Consider the following 21796-nt stretch of genomic DNA (forward strand, 5'->3'; position numbering starts at 1 on the left):
CTCACCTGGCCTCCCTGCGCTCACCTGGCCCCCCTGTGCTCACCTGGCCTCCCTGCGCTCACCTGGCCCCCCTGCGCTCACCTGCCCTCCCTGCGCTCACCTGGCCCCCCTGTGCTCACCTGCCCTCCCTGCGCTCACCTGGCCCCTGCGCTCACCTGGCCCCTGCGCTCACCTGCCCTCCTGCTCTCACCTGGCCCCCCTGCGCTCACCTGCCCTCCCTGCGCTCACCTGGCCCCCCTGTGCTCACCTGCCCTCCTGCGCTCACCTGGCCCCCTGCTCTCACCTGGCCCCCTCGCTCACCTGCCCTCCTGCACTCACCTGGCCCCTGTGCTCACCTGGCCCCACCTGCCCTCCTGCACTCACCTGGCCTCCTGCACTCACCTGCCCTCCTGCTCTCACCTGGCCCCCCTGTGCTCACCTGCCCTCCCTGCGCTCACCTGCCCCCCCTGCGCTCACCTGCCCCCCCTGCACTCACCTGCCCTCCCTGTGCTCACCTGCCCTCCCTGCGCTCACCTGGCCCCCCTGCGCTCCCCTGCCCGCCCGGCGGGCACCTGGCCCCTGCGCTCACCTGCCCTCCCCTGCGCTCACCTGGCCCCCCTGCGCTCACCTGCCCTCCCTGCGCTCACCTGCCCTCCCTGCGCTCACCTGGCCCCTGCTCTCACCTGGCCCCTGCGCTCACCTGCCCTCCACCTGGCCCCGCGCCACCTGCCCTCCCTGCACTCACCTGGCCCCCCTGCACTCACCTGCCCTCCCTGCGCTCACCTGCCCTCCCTGCGCTCACCTGGCCCCTGCGCTCACCTGGCCCCTGCGCTCACCTGCCCTCCTGCGCTCACCTGGCCCCTGTGCTCACCTGCCCCCTGCGCTCACCTGGCCCCCACCTGGCCCCTGCGCTCACCTGCCCTCCCTGCACTCACCTGCCCTCCCTGCGCTCACCTGGCCCCCCTGTGCTCACCTGCCCCCCCTGCGCTCACCTGCCCCCCTGCGCCACCTGCCCTCCCTGCGCTCACCTGCACCTGCCCTCCCTGCGCTCACCTGGCCCCTGCGCTCACCTGCCCTCCTGCGCTCACCTGCCCTCCTGCATTCACCTGGCCCCCTGCGCTCACCTGCCCACCCTGCGCTCACCTGGCCGCCCTGCGCTCACCTGGCCCCCCTGCGCTCACCTGCCCTCCCTGCGCTCACCTGGCCCCCCTGCGCTCACCTGCCCGCCCTGCGCTCACCTGGCCCCTGCGCTCACCTGGCCCCCTGCGCTCACCTGGCCCCCCTGCGCTCACCTGCCCTCCCTGCGCTCACCTGGCCCCCCTGCGCTCACCTGCCCTCCCTGCGCTCACCTGCCCTCCCTGCGCTCACCTGGCCCCCCTGCGCTCACCTGGCCTCCCTGCGCTCACCTGGCCTCCCTGCGCTCACCTGGCCCCCCTGCTCTCACCTGCCCTCCCTGCGCTCACCTGCCCTCCCTGCTCTCACCTGCCCTCCCTGCGCTCACCTGCCCTCCCTGCACTCACCTGCCCTCCCTGTGCTCACCTGCCCTCCTGCACTCACCTGCCCTCCTGCATTCACCTGGCCCCCTGTGCTCACCTGGCCCCTGCGCTCACCTGCCCTCCCTGCACTAACCTGGCCCCCCTGCGCTCACCTGGCCCCCCTGCGCTCACCTGCCCTCCCTGCGCTCACCTGCCTCCTGCGCTCACCTGGCCCCTATGCTCACCTGGCCCCACGCTCACCTGCCCTCCCTGCGCTCACCTGGCCCCTGCGCTCACCTGCCCTCCTGCATTCACCTGGCCCCTGCGCTCACCTGCCCTCCCTGCGCTCACCTGGCCCCTGTGCTCACCTGGCCCCTGTGCTCACCTGCCCTCCCTCCGCTCACCTGGCCCCCCTGCGCTCACCTGCCCTCCCTGCGCTCACCTGGCCCCCCTGTGCTCACCTGGCCCCCCTGCGCTCACCTGCCCTCCCTGCGCTCACCTGCCCTCCCTGCGCTCACCTGGCCCCCCTGCGCTCACCTGCCCTCCCTGCGCTCACCTGCCCTCCCTGCGCTCACCTGGGGCCCCTGCGCGCACCTGGCCCCCCGGCGCTCACCTGGCCTCCCACCTGGCCCCTGCGCTCACCTGCCCTCCCTGCACTCACCTGGCCTCCCTGCACTCACCTGCCCTCCCTGCGCTCACCTGGCCCCCCTGCGCTCACCTGCCCTCCCTGCACTCACCTGCCCTCCCTGCATTCACCTGGCCCCCCTGTGCTCACCTGCCCGCCCTGCGCTCACCTGGCCCCCGCTCACCTGCCCTCACCTGCCCTCCCTGCATTCACCTGGCCCCTGCGCTCACCTGGCCCCCCTGGGCTCACCTGGCCGCCCTGCGCTCACCTGCCCTCCCTGCGCTCACCTGGCCCCCCTGCGCTCACCTGCCCTCCCTGCGCTCACCTGGCCCCTGCGCCACCTGCCCTCCTCGCTCACCTGGGCCCCCTGCGCTCACCGGCCCTCCCTGCTCCCACCTGCCCTCCCTGCTCTCACCTGGCCCCCCTGCGCTCACCTGCCCTCCCTGCACTCACCTGCCCTCCCTGCATTCACCTGGCCTCCCTGTGCTCACCTGGCCCCCCTGCGCTCACCTGGCCCCCCTGCGCTCACCTGCCCTCCCTGCGCTCACCTGGCCCCCCTGTGCTCACCTGGCCCCCCTGTGCTCACCTGCCCTCCCTGCACTCACCTGGCCCCCCTGTGCTCACCTGGCCCCCCTGTGCTCACCTGCCCTACCTGCACTCACCTGCCCTCCCTCATCTGAGCCTGCTGAGCAGCTGGAGATATTTGCTAGAGAACCACACCATTCCCCATGTGCTGCCGGGCTGGTAGCTGCTCAAGTCAGCATCTGATTTTCTGTGCATCTCATCCCCTTCCCTGTGCAGGGTGAACAGCAAGGGGCCCAGCCCTATGGAGGGAAGGGGCCAGAAGCAATGGGCGACTGTGTGATGGCAATGTCCAGCTCCCCCAGCACCTCCTTGGCACAGGAGGGGCTGAGGCCTCTGCAGCAGCGGCTGTCCTCACCCACACACGTCCTGCCAGTCCCATCAAGGGTCAGCCCTTCAGGACACTCGCAGCGGAAGGAGCCGGCCGTGTTCACACAGCGTCCGTTGGGGCAGACGCCGGGGAAGACATCACACTCGTTCACATCTGCAGGATGGAGACAAAGGAGGGAGTTGGGTTGGCAGACAGCACCTGGCAGCAGCAGCCAGGCCCAGGGATTAACAGAGGACAAGCCTGCGTGGGGGAAGCCATGGGAAGAGCCACCATGGTGAACAGCGCAGGGTGGTGAACTTAGCAACCCAATGTCCAGCCCAGACAGATCACAGCCCGGGTGAGTGCCCGCCTCGCTAGGGAGCCATGGGTACCTCAGCTCCAGCACTGGGCACTATACAGAGGAGCCGTTCCTGGCTCTGCCCCACAGATAAACCCCAGCCTGTTTCCCTGCAGGCCACAAGCAGGAAGCAGCAGCAACCCAGTGCAACCCTTGCCAGAGTCCATCCCCACTGGGCAGCGGGATGCCAGGGGAACGGATTAGCATGCAGGAGGGTGAGTCACACACGCACCATCACTGAGGTCTCCAAGCGGGAGCCCGGGGCCCTGCTCACATGCACTTGGGCATGGTGTGAAAGGCTCCCAGGTCACCACACTGGGACTGGGTCTATCCAGTCTTGGGACAACATGGAATCCACATCCCCCGCCGCCGCAAGGTGCCCTCACTGCCAGGACTGTGATACTCAGTGCAGGGGCCAGGAAAGGGGCAGGCAGATGGCAGAAGGGAGGGACGGAGGGGATGGCCCGTGTCAGCTCCTGCCAGGCCTGGGGTGTATGGAAACAACGAGTGCAACGTGACCCCAGCCGCAGCCTCCCTCCGATAGACTCAGCGTTACCTTCACATGTGACCCCCTTCATCCTGGCAAACCCTCGGGAGCAGGTGGTATCTGCAAGAGAGCAAAGGGGCGTCATCAAAGGAAGGGTCAGACCTGGCAGCGGAGGTGCCGCTCCCCGGAGCAGCCTTACCGATCTCACAGCGCTCGCAGGGGCTGCCCCAGGCCGCTCCCAGTGTGGCACAGCACTCCGACTTCAGCGTGGCCCCGTTAATGTTCACCTCACAGCGCCCGTCCTGGATGTTCAGCCAGCACGTTCCCTTCATGCTGTCTGTGGAGACAAACGCAGAGAGTGAAGAGCTGTTCCCACTCGCCGGCTGGAGCCTGGTCACAGCTGGGGACGGCAGTGGAAAGGAGCTGGAAGACAGGGTCCCTGCTGGGAAAGCCGCCTGGGCTTCGAACCCACACAATGAGCGCTGTCCTCCAGGCCCGCTGTCTCTCACACGTGCACACGCCCACGGCAGCAGGGCCAGGGGGACCGGAGGCTTTGTCCTGTTGTGCTGGGCTCTCTCTGTCACCCCTGTGCGCTAACTGCTGGCAATGCAGACTGGCTACTGGCAGCTGTGCTGGGGCTGCCACCTGTCCCCTTCCTGTCCCTGTCCTGCGTGCTGTTCACAGGTGGGACAGTGGCAGCTTTGCCTGAGGGAGGAGTGCAGGAAGTTTGGTGCAGAGCCATGTCCAAACGAGCACGGATGCTAATTTAGCAAAATGACCAACTCAGAGAAAGTCAAACCTGCGTGTGAGCACCAGCCTGCCAGTGCCAGCTCCTCTGCCCAGGGAGCGGTGGCTCTGGGACCCTACTGCCGGGAACCTCCCACCAGCTAACTCCTGCTTCTACACCAGGGCAGTGGCTGGGACACTGCTGGCTCCTGGCCTGCTTTTGGGCCTTCCCGGCTGCACAGAAAAGACACAGCTCCTGGCAAATCTGGAAATCTGGTGTGACAATGACAGGCCAGTCGTGCCTGTCGAGGGGAGGGGCTGAGATTGTCTCCCGTGCCCGGCTCTGTTGCAGATGGACACTAAGTGGGGCCGCTGGGTGCCAGCAGTGCCTCCCCGTCACTGGCTCGGTCAGGAGCCCCTTACCCACACAGATGGTGCCACTGGGGTCCAGTTTGCTGCCCGGGGAGCACTCGCAGGCAAAGGAGCCGGCGTTGTTCCTGCAGACCCCGTTCACACAGGGGTTGGACGTGCACTCGTTGATATCTGAGACAGGAGAGTGACTGTTACCAGAACAGCATTCCCAGAACCCGAGACCCAGCGCTCCCAGCAGCCCCAGCCTGCGGAGTTTGGAGCCAGCCACAGCCTGGATGGCCAGCCCTGCCGCTCCAGCGGGATGAGCCGTAACCCTGCGGTGAGCCCCTCGGCAGGGCCAGCTCCAGGGTTTTCGCCGCCCCAAGAGTCGGGGAAAAAAAAAAAAAGGTGCGATCGTGATTGGCAGCAGCTCCACCGCGCCGCTTTCTTCTTCGGCGGCAATTCGGCGGCAGGTCCTTCCCTCCGAGAGGGACCGAGGGACCCGCCACCGAATTGCCGCTGAAGAGCCCAACGTGCCGCCCCTTCCCCTTGGCCGCCCCAAGCACCTGCTTGCTGAGCTGGTGCCTGGAGCCGGCCCTGCCCCTCGGCTCAGACCAGTCCTGGAGCCGGATCCACAAGTAACAAGGGACTGGTGCTCCCCTAACCCACCTGTGCCCCTGGCAGGGCAGTGGGGAGGGGAGGGCTGCGGCAGCCATGGGATTGTCAAAAGGCCTTTGCCAAAGCCCTGCAAGGCTGCCGGAGGAGCTAAGCAGCCCTGGTGAGAAGGACACGGTGGGAAGAACAGGACACAGAGGGGTAATAACTATCCCATTAGCCAGTGAGGACCCCCAGGCTTTGTGCGAGGCCCTGTGTTGCTAGGATGTTTAGTGACGATCTGGGAAGGGGGTGAGCAGTGACGGGGCAAAACTGGTGGAAGACAAAGTTATTGCGGTTAGTCAGGCACAGAGAGGAGCTTCTGTGAGGCCCAGCCCAGCCAGGAGAATGGGCAACATGCCGGGAACACTGGCGCCAACTCCATGGGTGCTCCAGGGCAGCAGCATCCACGGAAAAAAATTGGTGGGTGCTCAGCACCTACTGGCAGCTCCCCGTGGCCCCGCCCCGTGGCCCTGCTCCAGCTCATCTCCGCCTCCGCCTCCTCCGCGAGTGCACCACCGCGTCCTGCTTCTCCCCCCGTCCCTCCCAGTGCTTGTGCCGCGAAACAGCTGATTCACAGGCAGGGAGGGAGGGGGAAGGAAGGGAAACAACGTGTGCTGGGGGAAGAGGCGGGGCCGAGGCGGGGATTTGGGGAAGGGATCCAATAGGAGCAGGGAGGGGGCGGAGTTAGGGCGGGGACTTTGGGAATGGGGTTGGAATGGGGGCGGGGCCAGGGATGGGGTGGAGTCGGGGCGGGGCCAGGGGCAGGTGGGCGTGGGCACCCACTTGCACCGGAGAAAGTTGGCGCCTATGGCCGGCAGAGGGATTCACTGCGGAGCGACGGCTCAGTGTGTGCTGCCCACATTGCTCCTGGCCAGCGCAAAGCCGAACGGGCCCACAGCCACAGCATCCAGAGCTTCATTCCAGCAGAGCTGCTACTTCAGCTTGCAAGAAACTTCACCAGAAAATCGGGGTTGTGCCGAGGCCCAGTGTGTAAAGCAGGGCGGGGAATGGGAGCAGGTTGCAGTTTTGACATGGGGCCGTTCCTGGGAACACAGGCAGCCGTGCTCCGGCTCAGCCAGTGGGGCCCGAGGAGCCGTTACCTTCGCAGGTGTCTGTCTCCGTCCTGAAGACAAAGCCCTTGGGGCAGGTGCACGTGTAGCTGCCGGGCGTGTTACGGCACAGGCCATTGTCACAGAGCAAGCGATTGACGGCGCACTCGTCGACATCTGTGGGCAGAGACAGGCAGGGCTAGTGCGCGACAATGCCCAGGCCTCCCCAGCAGCAAGGGCTGGAAAGAGCTCCCAGGCGTCAGCCTGAGGGGCTCCACCATGAGCCTGAAAGGAGATGGGAAAAGCTTCCCCGAGAGCCAGATAGGGAGGCCTGGCAGCAGGATGGGGCAGAGCTGCAGGGCAGCAGTCGGCGATTCCTCCCCTCGGCCAAGGGACGTACCCCAAGGCTGAGTGTGACTGGCGGGAGCTCAGTTTCCTTTGCAGTCACTGCCCCAGGCCCTGGCTTGCCTGGGCTGCCCCACTGGTGCCCACCACAGTTCAATGCTTTACACCCCTGCCTTGATAGGGTGTTAGGGCACCGAGCATTTGGGGACTGTAGTAACTGGCAAACATACTGCTCTGCAGCTGCATGCACCTGGGCTGTACTCAGTGCCTGGGAATCAGCCCTAGCGAAGAACTCTGCATTCTGGGGCTTCAGCTCCTGCCCTAACCCTCAGCCCCACTGCCTGGGCTCAGTGCAGAACCCTGCCACTGAGTGCCCAGCCTCCCGGCCTGGCATCTGTGGCCTGCGACTGTCCTGCACCCCTCCCCCCAGCCAGCCACGCGCCTGGCTCTGAGCACGGCCTGGGCCCCCGGCCAGAGGCTGCCCACAGTGCCCGCTGCCCGGCCGGAACTCACCCACGCAGTTCTTGCCCGTGGGATCTGACTCGTAGCCCAGGTTGCAGATGCAGCGGTAGCTCCCGCGCAGGTTCTCGCACATGCCGTTGGGGCAGATGTCCGGGTTGAGGGCGCACTCATTAATATCTGCGCAGGGGAAGGAGCCACACAAAACGATGGAGCAGGAACAGCGGCCGACTCCCACATGTCCTCCAGCCTCCAACGCTGCCCCCCCTGCTGCTCGCAGGCCCCTTGTAACCATCCCTCTGCTGGCACTCCCTCGCCCCCCCTCCAGCCATGGCCAATGCGGGGAGTGCAGCACCGCTCTGCTCCCCAGCCCTGCCCCCACAAGAGTCTCCAGGGTTCAGAGCTGCAAGGGCTTCTACCCAGCACTCAGCATGTGATGGACTCTTAATTCCTGCCCTGCAGACACCTTCCCTGTGGCACGGAAACGCTGCCACCTCCATGGGAGTGAGTCTTGTGCAGAGCACACACCGTGGGGGCCATGAAGTGCAATTCCTCCTGCCTGAGGAGCACCGGGCTGATGGACACCTCCAGGGGAATGCCCCGTGCCCTGCACTGTGTCAGTGTGAACTCTGTCCACATCCGTCCGCTGTCCCATCAGTGCAGGTGTGGAGCTGTTGCAGGAAACACCCTCCCACTGGCCTGGGGTCTCTCCCATCGACCATGTGGAGTTCCAAGCCCAGTAGGCAGCAGGCGTGTGATTCACAGGCGGTAGTGCTGAGCGTGAGACCAGGGAGCTGCCTTAGGGGATGGGAGACCCAGCCCGATGCACTGAGTCAGTGCAGCCTGACAGCAGGTGCAGCCGAGCGCCAGCCATCACCGCCTGCCATTGGCACTCCACACACCCCCTCGTTGCCCCCGAGGCAGCACTGCTGGCGAGGAGGGAGGAGAAGCCACTGGCTTGGCAGGGTGCCATTCAGGTGTCTTGGAGAGCAGTCTCGGGGCAGCTGGGCTTGAGGCGGGCTCTCCTGCCAAATCCTTAGCCAGATGGGCAAGGAATGGTCCCCAGGCAGCACCCACATGCCCTGCTGAACTCGCCCACCCGGCTGGCTATGTGCTGAGCTCACAGGACTCGCAGCTGCCAGGCAGGAAGGGGCCAGGCCAAAGTCAATGTCCTTTTCCTATTGTTGCCATAATGAGCGGTCTGAGTGGCAGCCCCTGTGCTCTGGCAGATGTGGGGGGATCCCCACCCCAAAACTAACTCCCCTACTGCAGTGTGGCAGAGTTCTTGGGCCACATTGGCAGTGACTCAGTGCCCAGGGGCATATCTGACCCTAGCTCCTGGCTAACGGGCACCTGACCTGCAGCTCGGGACAGTGCTGCACCAAGACACAGTGCCCTTAAAGAAGCAGAGGCCTCCAGGGTTTTGCCTCTGGCTCCTTCCCACTTGGAAAGGCCAGAACTGTCTGGCTGCGTTGCTCTCTTCCTGCGGCTCTGAACGCTGCTGAGCTGGCAGCACGCTGCCTGCCGCCTGACCTGCCAGCTGTCTACTCCAAAGCAGCCCCTTGGCAGCATGCTCCCATCGGCTCTGCTCTCTCCAGGAGACTGCAAGCACTGCACTTCCATGCACCGGGAGCTGGCCAGAGCATGGCTGGGACAGGGGAGAGGATGCGCTCGGACACACTGTGAATTCATATCAAAGCAGGGCACAAAGCCACACTCTGCATGCAGCCTGCCCCAGGGTGCCAAGAACCAGCCTCGTAGTCCAGTGCACAGCACAGGGCCTGCAGCCGACTGGGGAAGTTTGCCTAACATTAAGTTGCTGGCTTTTAAGGCAGAATCAGAGGCATGCAGAGACATATCCACTCTCACTCCCTCGACGCGTGCACAGGCACAGACACACTCACACGCATGCTCACACAAACGCTCACTCTCACATCCACACTCACACATGCACCCACATGACAAACAAACACATGCTCACTCACACAGACACATGAGCACACATGTAGTAACCCTGGCCCTGGCACAGCACCTGCTGGAGCTGTCCTGGGGCGAGAGACAGGCAGTGAGACTGGGAGGCAGCTCAGGGTCTGCCCGAAGGGGGCAGTTGGGAGAAGCTGCTAGAGGCACATGAGCCTCTTCCCACACAGGCTCATGTGCACACATGTAGTAACCCTGGCCCTGGCACAGCACCTGCTGGAGCTGTCCTGGGGCGAGAGACAGGCAGTGAGACTGGGAGGCAGCTCAGGGTCTGCCCGAAGGGGGCAGTTGGGAGAAGCTGCTAGAGACGAAGCAGAGAAGGAGAAGAATCTAGAGCCACTGGAGAACTGGAGCTGGGGTAAGAGGGGAGGGGAAAATAGAAGAAGAACAGGAGACTAACAACAGGGGACTGGGAAGTGAGAAGGAGGAAAGAAGGAAAAGAAGATGGTTTTCAAGTCAGGAGAAGCAGAAGAAAATTGCTGTGGGTATGTGAGCAGACACAGTTAGAGGAGGGAAGTAAAGGGAAATAAAATCCACATTCGTGCCAGACAGAGAGTCTCAAGGGAAACAACTGAAAGGAAATCTAATTGGTGAAAAAGGGAATTGATCAAAAAGCTGTTTTAGAGGAAAATGGACCCTGGAAACAGTAAATGAGACGCCCACCTACACAGGACCTACAGAACATGATCAGCTGTTTGAACAGCTAGTGAAGGAATACAGTTCAAAGGTGCCTAATGGACAAGGGAGGGCCCAGTTGGTGAACAAACCTGCCTGTGGATAAACTCAGTGAAAAGAGGTACAGCCACAGGAACAGCGAATTGAAGGAGCACTTCAGGCCAAAGGGAAGCAAAGAACAGGCCAGCGAGAGTGGAGCTGGACTTAGAGCTAAGGAGAGGAAAAGTCAGATCTTCTCTGAAGTGACACAGTAGATCGTTTACTAATCTCTTATGTCCACGTTAATCACAATGCACTGCACAGAGTCAGGAAGAGTAGCAAACGTTCATGTGCTGATAACCTTCAATTCTGAAGCACTTTGAGGAGAAGAAGGTGATCAGGAACAGTCAGCATGGATTCACCAAGGGCAAGTCATGCCTGACCAACCTAATTGCCTTCTATGAGGAGTTAACTGGCTCTGTGGATGAGGGGAAAGCAGTGGATGTGTTATTCCTTGACTTTAGCAAAGCTTTTGATATGGTCTCCCACAGTATTCTTGCCAGCAAGTTAAAGAAGGATTGGCTGGATGAATGAACTATAAGGTGGATAGAAAGCTGGCTAGATCGTCAGGCTCAACGGGTAGCGATCAATGGCTCCATGTCTAGTTGGCAGCCGGTTTCAAGCGGAGTGCCCCAAGGGTCGGTCCTGGGGGCAGTTTTGTTCAATATCTTCATTAATGATCTCAGCGAGTTTGCAGATGACACTAAACTGGGAGGAGTGGTAGATAGGCTGGAGGGTAGGGATAGGATACAGAGGGATCTAGACAAATTAGACGATTGGGCCAAAAGAAATATGATGAGGTTCAACAAGGACAAGTGCAGAGTCCTGCACTTAGGATGGAAGAATCCCATGCACTGCTACAGACTAGGGACTGAATGGCTAGGCAGCAATTCTGCAGAAAAGGACCTAGGGGTTACAGTGGACGAGAACCTGGATATGCGTCAGCAGTGTGCCCTTGTTGCCAAGAAGGCTAATGGCATTTTGGGCTCTATAAGTAGGGGCATTGCCAGCAGATCGAGGGATGTGATCATTCCCCTCTATTCGGCACTGGTGAGGCCTCATCTGGAGTCCTGTGTCCAGTTTTGGGCCCCACACTACAAGAAGGATGTGGAAAAATTGGAAAGAGTCCAGCGGAGGGCAACAAAAATGATTAGGAGGCTGGAGCACATGATTTATGAGGAGAGGCTGAGGGAACTGGGATTGTTTAGTCTGCAGAAGAGAAGAATGAGGGGGGATTTGATAGCTGCTTTCAACTACCTGAAAGGGGGTTCCAAACAGGGGCAGCTCCAGGCCCCAGCACGCCAAGCGCATGCTTGGGGTGCATGCCGCGGGGGGCACTCTGCCGGTCGCCGGGAAGGCGGCAGGCAGGCAGCCTTTGGCGGCATGCCTGCGGAGGGTCCACTGGTCCCGCGGCTCCGGTGGAGCACACCTGCGGGAGGTCCACCGGAGCCGTGGGACTGGCAACTGGCAGAGCGCCCCCCGCGGCATGCCGCCGTGCTTGGGACGGTGAAATGTCTAGAGCCGCCCCTGGTTCCAAAGAGGATGGATCTAGCCTGTTGTCAGTGATACCAGATGACAGAATAAGGAGCAATGGTCTCAATTTGCAGTGGGGGAGGTTTAGGTTGGATATTAGGAAAAACTTTTTCACTAGGAGCATGGTGAAGCACTGGAATGGATGGTGGAATCTCCTCCCTTAGAGGTTTTTAAGGCCTGGCTTGACAAAGCCCTGGCTGGGATGATTTAGTTGGGTTTGTTCCTGCTTTGAGCAGGGGGTTGGACTAGATGACCTCCTGTGGTCCCTTCCAAGCCTGAGATTCTATGATTCTACAAGTAATTACTATACGTAGTAAGTACTTGGTAACGTTCTATATTATTTATGCTCTTGATACAATCTTTGGGTTTTCCCTTATAAAGTTCTAAACATTTAAAATGATCCCTTTGCCTCTCCCTCTCCTCACAGTTAGCTTAGCCCAGCTGGGTCACTGCGCACACATACATACTTACCCAACCCATACGCATGACCACACACTCATGTAAATGCACACACGCTCAGTTATAAGCAACTGAAAGCAGGGGCTTACAATGAGAAGTGTTAGGCAACCTTAATTACGGGCAACTCCCTATAAGACAGTGCTTGGGGAAGCCCTTACCTCTGCCATCAGCTGTTATTCCAATGCCACTGCTGCAGAGTGCCTGGAATTCGGCTGTGGAGAGAAGCGTGACAGTTAGATTCATTAGCTCGTCTGTACAGCATTAACAAAACGAGATCATTTCACAACAGAACAGAACCGTTTCAATGATTAATATTATTATTCGCTGTAGTATCACATCATGAGGGGGAGGGATAGCTCAGTGGTCTGCGCATTGGCCTGCTAAACCCAGAGTTGTGAGTTCAATCCTTGAGGGGGCTGTTTGGGGAACTGCAGTAAAAATCTGGGGATTGGTTCTGCTTTGAGCAGAAGATTGGACTAGATGATCTCCTGAGATCCCTTCCCCACTCTATGAGCATACAGAACACTGGCTGTCTGTAATAACAGATTATACATTTTAAAAATACTCTTTAATATTGCATTTACATTCCAATACAATGACAGAAGGGTCCCCATCACCAGTTCAGCATTGCAGGACCATCTGCAGAACTATATTCCATACAAGAACCTAACCTATTGCACTACACAATATCAATCGAGCACGTGTTCAATGGATTAAGAACTAGTTGACTGACAGATCTCCAAAAGTAGCTGTCAGTGGCGATTCATCGTGGAATAGGACTGTTTCCAGTGCGGCTCTACAGGGATCGGTACTAAGCCCGATGCTATTCAACATTTTCATCAAGGATCTGGAAGTAAATATAAACTCCCTGCTGATAACATTTGCGGATGCCACAATAGTGCGGATGGTAAATAATGATGAAAACACGGCTGTCCTCCTGAGCTATCTGGATCTCGTGGTAAGCTGAGCCCATTCAATGAAATGTATTTGAACACAGCCAAGTGCAAGGTCAGACATCTAGGAACAAGGAATGCAGGTCACACCCACAGAATGAGAGACTGTCCTGGAAAGCAGGGACTCTGAACAGGAGTTAGGGACTAGAGTAGACAAGCAGCTCGACATGAGCTCCCAGTGTGATGCTGTGGCAAAAACGGCTGATGTGATCCCTGGATGTATAAAGAGGGGAGTGGTGAGTAGGAGCAGGGAGGGGATTTTGCCTCTGTATATAGCGTTGGTGAGACAATACTGGACACTGCGTCCAGTTCTGGAATCCCCGTTTCTACAAGGATGTTGCAAAATTGGAGAAGGTTCAGAAAAGCGCCACAAAAATGATTTGAGGGCTGGAGAGAATGCCTGGCCGTGCCTGATCTGTTTAGCTGATCAAAAAGAAGATTGAGAGGTCACTCGATTACGGTGTCTAAGTACCATCCCAGGGCGAGTCCTCCACTGGCGATTCCTCCACTGGTGCGGCTAAAAGTCCTGTGGCAAGTAGAGCAACTGCCCCCACGCAACGGGACACCGGCGACTCACAGGCATTTTAGCTTCTTTCTATAGGATTTGGCAGCTGGAAACAGAGGGGCCAGCACCATATGGGCAGCTGGCCAGCCACGGATCAGCAGCCATAGATGCCAACTCTGTGGGCTGGAGCACCCACAGAAAAAAATAGTGAGTGCTCAGCAGGGGCGCTGGAACCGTTTGCAGAGTGGGGGGGGCTGAGAGCCTTTGAACCAAACTCTAAACCCTGTATGTGATGGAAACAGCTTCCAGCCAGGAGGTGCAGCAGCACCCCCAGCACCCCTAGTTCCAGCACCGGTGATGCTCAGCACCCTCTAGCCACAGGTTGGGGAGGGGCTGGGCGAGGGTGAAGAGCACTGAGTGGTGGGTGGGTGGAGCAGCGGTGGGAAGAGGCGGGGCAAAGATGGGGCCTCGGGAGAGGGAGTGGTGTGGGAGCAGAGCACCCTGCGGGGAAAGTGAAACCCAGCGCCTGTCTCAGCAGTATGGGCTCCAGAGATCCCCATCTGGGAAGCACTGGTGTAACTAGCCCATGATGCAGAGCATGCGTGGCCATTCCGTGACACTTGTGATGCTCGTTCAGGCTGGGCTGGTACGTCCCAGAGGGATCCTGCAGCTCCGAGCACTTTGCCCTTGGATTTCCACAAACACCCAGACACGGAGCTCACCCGAGTTTTTGGCTGGGCAGGGCTGGCAGGGCTCTCCGAAGCCATGGTCAGGGTTAGCACAGCAGCATTCAGACTTGGTGACTGCTCCTGGGAAGGGACGGGCACAGGTGCCCTTCTTAATGGCTCCGTAGCAGGTGCTGCGCATGTGGGTGTCCACGCACACCCGCCCGTCCACGCCGATAGCCAGGCCGCCCAGGCACTCGCAGCGAAAGGAGCCCTCCGTGTTAATGCACCAGCCGTTCATGCAGATGCCCGGGGTCTCGCACTCGTCAATGTCTGAGAAGGAAGCACATGGTGGCCGTTACCTACTGACCGGGGGCGAAGAGGTTCAGGCCCCAACAGGGAGACTCTCAGAGGCTCCGTAGCTTGAGGAAGGGCCCCCAGCACGCATGGCTGCAGCACTCAATGTAGTTTGCCCTTGGCTCACCCTGGCTGGCTGGGGCTAGCAGGGTGCCCAGTGCCCTGGCCTTCTCCAACTGCTCAGCGTGGGGCTCCTTCACTTCACCAGTTTCTGTGTGAAACCGGAGTGTCGCCTTCACCCCTCGCACCCTCCAGCCCTCTAAGAGCAGGCCTGGCCCCCCCGCCCCATCCCCCACACACCCTCCAGCCCTCTGAGAGCAGGCCTGTCCCCCCACCCCTCCCCGCACCCTCCAGCCCTCTGAGAGCAGGCCTGGCCCCTGCCCCATCCCCACACACCTCCAGCCCTCTGAGAGCAGGCCTGGCCCCACCCCTCCCGCACCCTCCAGCCCTCTGAGAGCAGGCCCGGCCCCACCCCTCCCGCACCCTCCAGCCCTCTGAGAGCAGGCCTGGCCCCACCCCTCCCCGCACCCTCCAGCCCTTTGAGAGCAGGCCTGGCCCCCGCCCCATCCCCACGCACCCTCCAGCCCTCTGAGAGCAGGCCCATCCCCACCCCTCCCCACACCTCCAGCCCTCTGAGAGCAGGCCTGCCCCCGCCCCATCCCCCGGCACCCTCCAGCCCTTTGAGAGCAGGCCTGCCCCACGGCACCCTCCAGCCCTCTGAGAGCAGGCCCGTCCCCACCCTCCCGCACCCTCCAGCCCTCTGAGAGCAGGCCTGGCCCCTGCCCCATCCCCACGCCCCATCCCCACGCACCTCCAGCCCTCTGAGAGCAGGCCAGACCCACTCCTCCCCACCCCACCTCCCACCTGCCACTGTCCAGCCCTCTGAGAGCAGGCCTGCCCGCCCCTCCCGCCGGCACCCTCCAGCCCTCTGAGAGCAGGCCTGCCCCACGGCACCCTCCAGCCCTCTGAGAGCAGGCCAGGCCCGCTCCCACCCCCAGCCGCCACTGTCCAGCCCTTTGAGAGCAGGCCCGCTCCCTCTCCGCAAGCAGACTGGCACTCCTGGCTCTGCTGCTTAGCCTGGCGGGAGGGCAGAAAATTAAGTCAGTACTACAGTTATATGGAGCCAGGGTCCTGGCCCTCCACTCCCCCCGCCCATGCCCACTGGACAGACACCCAGCGCACACCAGGACCGGGGGAGGGACCGACCCCTGCAGTCTACGCACCGACGCAGTAGCGCCCATTGGGAGCCAGCACAAAGCCGGGTTTACAGATGCATTTGAAGCTGCCGTCTTCATTGATACACATCCCATTGAGGCACATGTTGGTTGTGGCACATTCATCATGATCTGGGGGATGACAAGAAACATGAGCAGAGCCTGCGAGGTGCAGCAGGGCTTCTGGGCTCGGCTCCTTCTGTTCCCCCGTGTGAGCGCCAATCTGCATTCACACCCGCACTACTGACCGGTTCAGAGCAGCCCTGGGCCTCCCCAGGCTGCTCAGGAGAAGGCAGGACAGTGAGAACGTCTGCCAGTGCGATGTCAGGCAGAGACACAATCACTTCACAATGTGTGCTGACATCTCCTGGCTCTCTGAGCTGTGCCCCCCACAGGGACCTCCGTAAGCAGAGTGCTCAGGGTCGGGGCTCTACCAACAGTGAGAGAAAGCCCCCTAATCCGACTGCAGAGCCAGGCACTGCCTCTCTGAACTGCATCTGCAGGGGTGGGGCCGGAGGGGCCTTGCCATGGAGGGAGGATTTGTGCAGCCACTGTACAGATGCTGGGGGTGGGGCAGCAAGAGCCCCAGTGTGTGACAGAACAGCGCAGTGCATGCTGAGCCAGCAGCACCCAAGGGAGAGGAGCCACCTATTGAACCCACTACACCTTATACAAAGGACTGTTCGTACGCAAGCCATAGGAAGGTTTGGTTCTATGCTAACAACTAAATGAAAGCAGGTGCTGGGACAGAGCAGAAACCCTCTGAACACTCATCACCCTAGTAGATCATCACAGTGGTCCAGGCACTGACCCTCCCAGCTGCCTGGGGAAGCAGGGTAGTGCTCTCCTCCCTGGTGTGGGCAGGCACTGACCCTCCCAGCTGCCTGGGGAAGCAGGGTAGTGCTCTCCTCCCTGGTGGGGGCAGGCACTGACCCTCCCAGCTGCCTGGGGAAGCAGGGTAGTGCTCTCCTCCCTGGTGGGGGCAGGCACTGAGGCCCACAGAAGCTGAGCAATGGGCACGAGATCACACAGTATGTCTGTGGGCAAGGAGGGACTAGAACCCATGACTCCTGCAGCCTAAGGCAGAGCCCTACCCATTGGGCAGCCCTGCCTCTTAAGGAGAGGAATGGGAGCTTTGAAGGCACAGGGTGGACTTTTCTGAAGCATGTGACCCGCCCCGTTGTGAAGGGACCCTGCGGGAAACGCATGGTTTCGCCGGCTCCCCTCAACAAGTGGGGCCTGAGTCTGGCAGCAAAGGCAGGACTGCAGGAAATTGGGAAAGGAAGGTCCCCCCGCCCCCTTCCCTCAGGCACAGACTCATCCCCCTGTCCCTTGCCAGGCCTGGCGTTTATTCTGCTCCTTGTTTAACTGCCAGGGGGCAGGAGACAGATGGGTCTTTTGGCCCCTGGAGAGGCCGGGGGCACTTGGGGAAGGCAGGATAAGAAGGTGAGTTGGATATTTCTACCACAACAACCCACAACGAAATCGTTAGCAATGCTGATGTTTAACTGATCCTCGTTGGGCCTCAGCACTAACACCCCTGAGATGAAAATCCAGCTATCACGCCTCACGTCCACCTGCTCAGGACGCCTCAGGCTGACAGCACTGCCTCTGCTTTCATTCCATCCTTGTATTAAGGGTTAATACACAACTGGAAGGGTTTGAAGCCCTTTTTTTAAGGAAAGTTTAAAATTTGCTGCAGATTCCTCCTCTGTGGGACCCAAAGACTGTGTACCAAGGGCGAGCTGTAGGAGCTAATGAGGGTGCTGTGTACAAGTCGTGCCCCACAGAAAGGAGGCCAGGCTGGCTAGTACTGGATGGGCCTGCAAAGCCTTTCCCAGACACTGAGATCCTTAAGAAAATGCCCAGGTGCTGCAGGAATCTGCCCTGGGGATGCCTGGGCACTCTGGCCATGGAGCCAGAGCTGACCTCTGCGTGGGCCTCTGTGCTGCTCCCAGTGCAGGCTCGCAAAGGTGATGTAAAGCTCCCATTAAAGCTCCCATGGCAAGGTTCACAAGAGCCCTTGCAAGATCCCTCACTCTCTCTACTTACACTCAGGGAGCAGTTTCTACCAGGTCACTGACTCTTTCCTCCCGCTCTTCAATGGATGGGAGGTGTTGCTAAACTGTAGTCACCCCAGAGGTGGCTGCATTTCTGTGGTGAGAGGTGAACTCTGTAAATCCCCTGGGGTCTGGCTCTTCTGGATGAATCTGCTATATATGTACATGGGATCACCGCTGCTAATGGGTCCAGTTCTGCCCTCCTTCCCTCCCTGCTGGAGTCCATGGTGTGTGAGTGAGAGCAGGAACCAGCCCCATCTGAGGCCTGCAGCTGATCTCATGCTGATGAAAGCTGCTCACCGACACAGTTCTTGCCATCGGGGGTGATTTCGAAGCCCGCGTTGCAGATGCACTGGAAGCTGCCGTCGGTGTTAACGCACCGGCCGTTCCTGCACATCACGCCATTCATGATGCACTCGTCAACGTCTGGCAGAGAAACAAACACAGCCAGGTAGCAGCAGACACATGAGCTGCTTGAGCCTTGTAACCCCAGCAATGACTCTCTCTCCACCCAGCTGGAGCCAAGGCCACGTAGCCATGGCTGGCTCCTAGGAGAACCCATTCCCAGGGAAGGGCAGGATTCCACTCTCAGATCCGTGCGGCAGATCACGACTCTGACAGCCCGCACTCCCTCCCTGTGTGAGGTGCAGCTCCCTGGGGGAGACTCGCTCTGTGCTCCTGGCTGCAGCCCGGAACCCAGGGCTTGGAGCCGTAGAGTCTTGATCCCGCTGTGAAAACCCTTGCCAGCCCCCTGCCCTCAGCTGCTCGATACAGCCCACGTATGGGCTTGATCCGTAGCTCACTGACACCTTTCTTCCGACTGTGACGGGCTTTAGTTCCGGCCCTTAGTCCCACCAGAGAACCTTGTTCCCTCCTTCCCTCCCCAGAGCTTCAGCCTCAGCACGGTGAGCAGCACCTGCCATGGCCTGGCTCGCGCCACCCAGCCCCCACGCACTGCAAGGGGCCTCCCGGGCACAGTGCGCTGGAGTAGTGCAGGCGGTTGTGCTCAGTCTGTGAGGCCGAGTCAGCGGGTATGGGTCAGCTGCGGGTGTTCAATTGCAGTGTAGACAGGCCCCTAGGTTCCCCCGGCTCTTTGGGACTGACTGACCCAGACAGTGAGTGAGGAGAGTCTGCTAAGCCTGTGACTAGGCCCCAAACGGAGGTGCTCTCCAAACTGACAGGAAGTGACCCACAGGGTAACCGAGTGCTTAGTAGCTGGGCTGGACATTCCCAGACCCCTGAGGCTCTGGGTGGGGACCCAGTGGAGTAGGTGGGCCTGGGTCCTCCCACCTTGCCCCCCCCTCCTTTGCAGTGATCAGAGCATGAGGGGAGGATTGAGGCTGCAGCTGGGGCCCCCTCTGGGACCACTCGACCAGCAGAACCTGTAAGGCAATGAGCTGACCACTAGGCAAGCTGGTCACCAGCCCTTCCCACTGAAAGGGGAGATAGGAAGCAGGGGAGGAGAGGAGCTAGAGCAGAGGACAGTGGGTGAGGATAGAAGCAGAGGTGGGAGAAATATGGGCTGGAGCTGGGGAGTGGGTCAGGATAGGCACAGCAGCAGGAGTCAGGTGGAGGGCTGGGCGGGGGCCAGGGGACATAGCAGCAGACACGGGATGGGGCAGGAGCTGAGGGGGTTAGGAGCAGAAGGAGACAAGGGGAGGCTGCGGGGACAGGGGCAGAAGGGTCAATTAGAGTATCCTCCCCCCAGAACTTGGACTGGAACCCAGGAGTCCTCTATGTTCCCCTGCTGTCAGCAAGAAGCTGTGAAATCCACTGACAGAGTCTGTGTCCCACCACCCCCAGGGCTGGCCTAGGACAACCTCCCCGGCCATCGAGTCCTCTTAGCTCAAGTGGCAGAGGTCTGTGAGGTGGCTCGAACGGTCCCCACTCTGCCAGTGACCCACCTGGGTGTCAGTCTGATACTGCAGGATGGAATTGTGGGTTTCCCTTTGCTTTTTTAAAAGCCTAGGAAATTACCCACAAAACACTACCAGGGTTCCACATCCAGAACTCAAAAGTTAGGAAGTGCCGGACTCGCCCTCGCCCCTTGTGTGTGTGCATTTGGTACAGTCTTTAATTGCATGACCCCTGCATGACATGATTGCCACTGGGCCCCGCCTCAGTCTTCTCAGGCAGTTTTTCAGGGGATATAATGTCACGCTGGCAAAGCTTATTCCTGTGTGCGAAAGGGAACAAGCTGAACTGGCATAAGGCCCCTTCTGACTGATATAATTGTGCCTGTAGCAGGGGTTGTACAGATTTAACTACCGTAGTTTGGTAAAAATCCCCCCACCTCCCTCCGTAATTAAAGGAATTAAAGTGGAACAGACCCTCTGTGAAAGCCTCTTTGTCAAAGCAGAGTGCGTGGTACTGGCCCATGGCTCGCATACGCTTGGCCCGCATCACCCTCAGCACCTCTGGGGACGCCAGCGAAAGCATCTGCTGCCCTGCAGCGAGCAGCTGATTGCTGAGAGTGCACTAGTGCCAGCAGCTCTCCCTTCACTCGGTGGCCCTTGGGGCTCTGGGCGGGAGCCTGTCTGCTCCTGGGAGCTCGGGGCTCCGTTTCTGAACCCATCCTTCTGACCCGCTTGTGCCAGCCCTGAGACGGACATACCGATACAGGCCTGCTTGGTGGGGGTGCTCTGGAAGCCCTCATGGCACTTGCAGTGGTAGGAGCCAGGTGTGTTCACACAGTCGCCGTGCACGCAGGGGCTGCTGGAACATTCGTCCACATCTGGAAGGAAAAGGGCATGAAGCTGGCAGCCCCGACCCCTGGGAGGGCGGAGCCAGAGCCTGGCGCTGCTCAGCAGCCCTTCACCAGGGTCCCATGGGGCTGCCCAGCTAAATGCCAGCTCAGGAACAGGAATGGTGTTAGGTCAGCAAGGGCCCAATCCTGCCAGGTGCTGAGCCACAGCCCCTCAGTCCCCGCGCATTCCCGCAGGATCAGCACCACCCTGATGCCAGGCCAGCATGAAGAGGACAGTGGGGTGCAGCAGGTCACATGCACGGCTCTACGGAGACCCTGAGTCAAGGAGCCACCTGCCTGTCGTTGCAGAAGCCAGTGGGGCCTGATGGGTCAGAAAGCCCTCGGTGCCCAGGGCTCAGGGCGGCTGGCCACTATGAGAAGGACTTTGTGGAGCTGCAGCCCGGAGTCAGAAGACCCCAGGGCCCCTTATCCCAGGTGCTGTCTTTGTCAGGGAGGGGGTGCGTGGACAGAGAACACATGTATTTTGGGGCCCTGCCATATTCAGCAACAGGGAACGAAAGTGATGGGAACTCTCCTGCCCACCCATGATCAGACTGCAACAGAGGAGGGAGAGGTGGCTTCCCTCAGTGTTCCCCATGGTGCCAGGTATAGCCACCACCTCGCCCGGCCCAACACCGCAGTGCCACGAGCGTGCTGCTCTGCACCCCTTAACTCCACCAGCTGGGGGCAACCCCAGACCGCAGTACTGTTCCATGAAGCTTAGGCTGGGGGGGGCAGCTGCAAGCACCCCCGAGGCTGCCAGGGCACCGAGGAGCAGCTGTCTGCGGCAGAGCAGGAGTGGGGCCGGTGGGGCAGCTGGCGCCTTGCCCAGGGGATTTTCTCACCAATGCACTCGCCACGCACGTCCTGCTTGTATCCCATGTTGCATTCGCAGCGGTAGCTGGAGGGGGTGGGGATGCAGCGCCCGTTCAGACACAGGTTGGTGAAGTGCTTGCAGATGTCGATGGTCTGATTTAAGGTGGCAGTTCCTGGAAAGCCCAGAGAGAAGAGAGCCTGGAATGGCAGCCCCGAGCCCCCTGCTCCGTTTCCCCCACCCCAGGAGCCTGCTTCGGGGTCACTGCTGTCTGAGAGAGAGGAGAACACCCCCGTAGGGCATACCTCCCAAAATGCATGGGCCTCCAGCATCACCGGCAACACACCCGCCATCTCCACGCCTCCCCCCGCCAGGGACTGTGGGCAGGCCCAT

General features: G+C 60.5%; 1 protein-coding gene across 2 annotated transcripts in view; it reads right to left on the reverse strand.

The window, feature by feature from the left end:
- The window catches only part of FBN3 (fibrillin 3), a 128002-nt gene that overhangs the window by 82911 nt on the left and 23295 nt on the right, over positions 1-21796 (reverse strand). Inside the window, exons 5-16 of one of the 2 annotated variants that reach the window (XM_039515824.1) lie at positions 21435-21578; positions 20458-20577; positions 18144-18269; positions 15793-15915; positions 14270-14545; positions 12248-12301; positions 7458-7583; positions 6651-6776; positions 4966-5085; positions 4016-4153; positions 3886-3936; positions 3020-3145 (exon numbers count right to left, since the gene is read on the reverse strand). In XM_039515824.1, coding sequence (XP_039371758.1) covers positions 3020-3145; positions 3886-3936; positions 4016-4153; positions 4966-5085; positions 6651-6776; positions 7458-7583; positions 12248-12301; positions 14270-14545; positions 15793-15915; positions 18144-18269; positions 20458-20577; positions 21435-21578 — 1530 coding nt within the window. Of the gene's footprint in view, positions 1-3019; positions 3146-3885; positions 3937-4015; positions 4154-4965; positions 5086-6650; positions 6777-7457; positions 7584-12247; positions 12302-14269; positions 14546-14696; positions 14769-15792; positions 15916-18143; positions 18270-20457; positions 20578-21434; positions 21579-21796 lie in introns of those variants that run through there. The other variant, XM_039515825.1, reaches the window with a different exon arrangement.

Source organism: Mauremys reevesii, linkage group 26, assembly GCF_016161935.1.
Source record: "Mauremys reevesii isolate NIE-2019 linkage group 26, ASM1616193v1, whole genome shotgun sequence".
Taxonomy (NCBI): domain Eukaryota; kingdom Metazoa; phylum Chordata; order Testudines; family Geoemydidae; genus Mauremys; species Mauremys reevesii.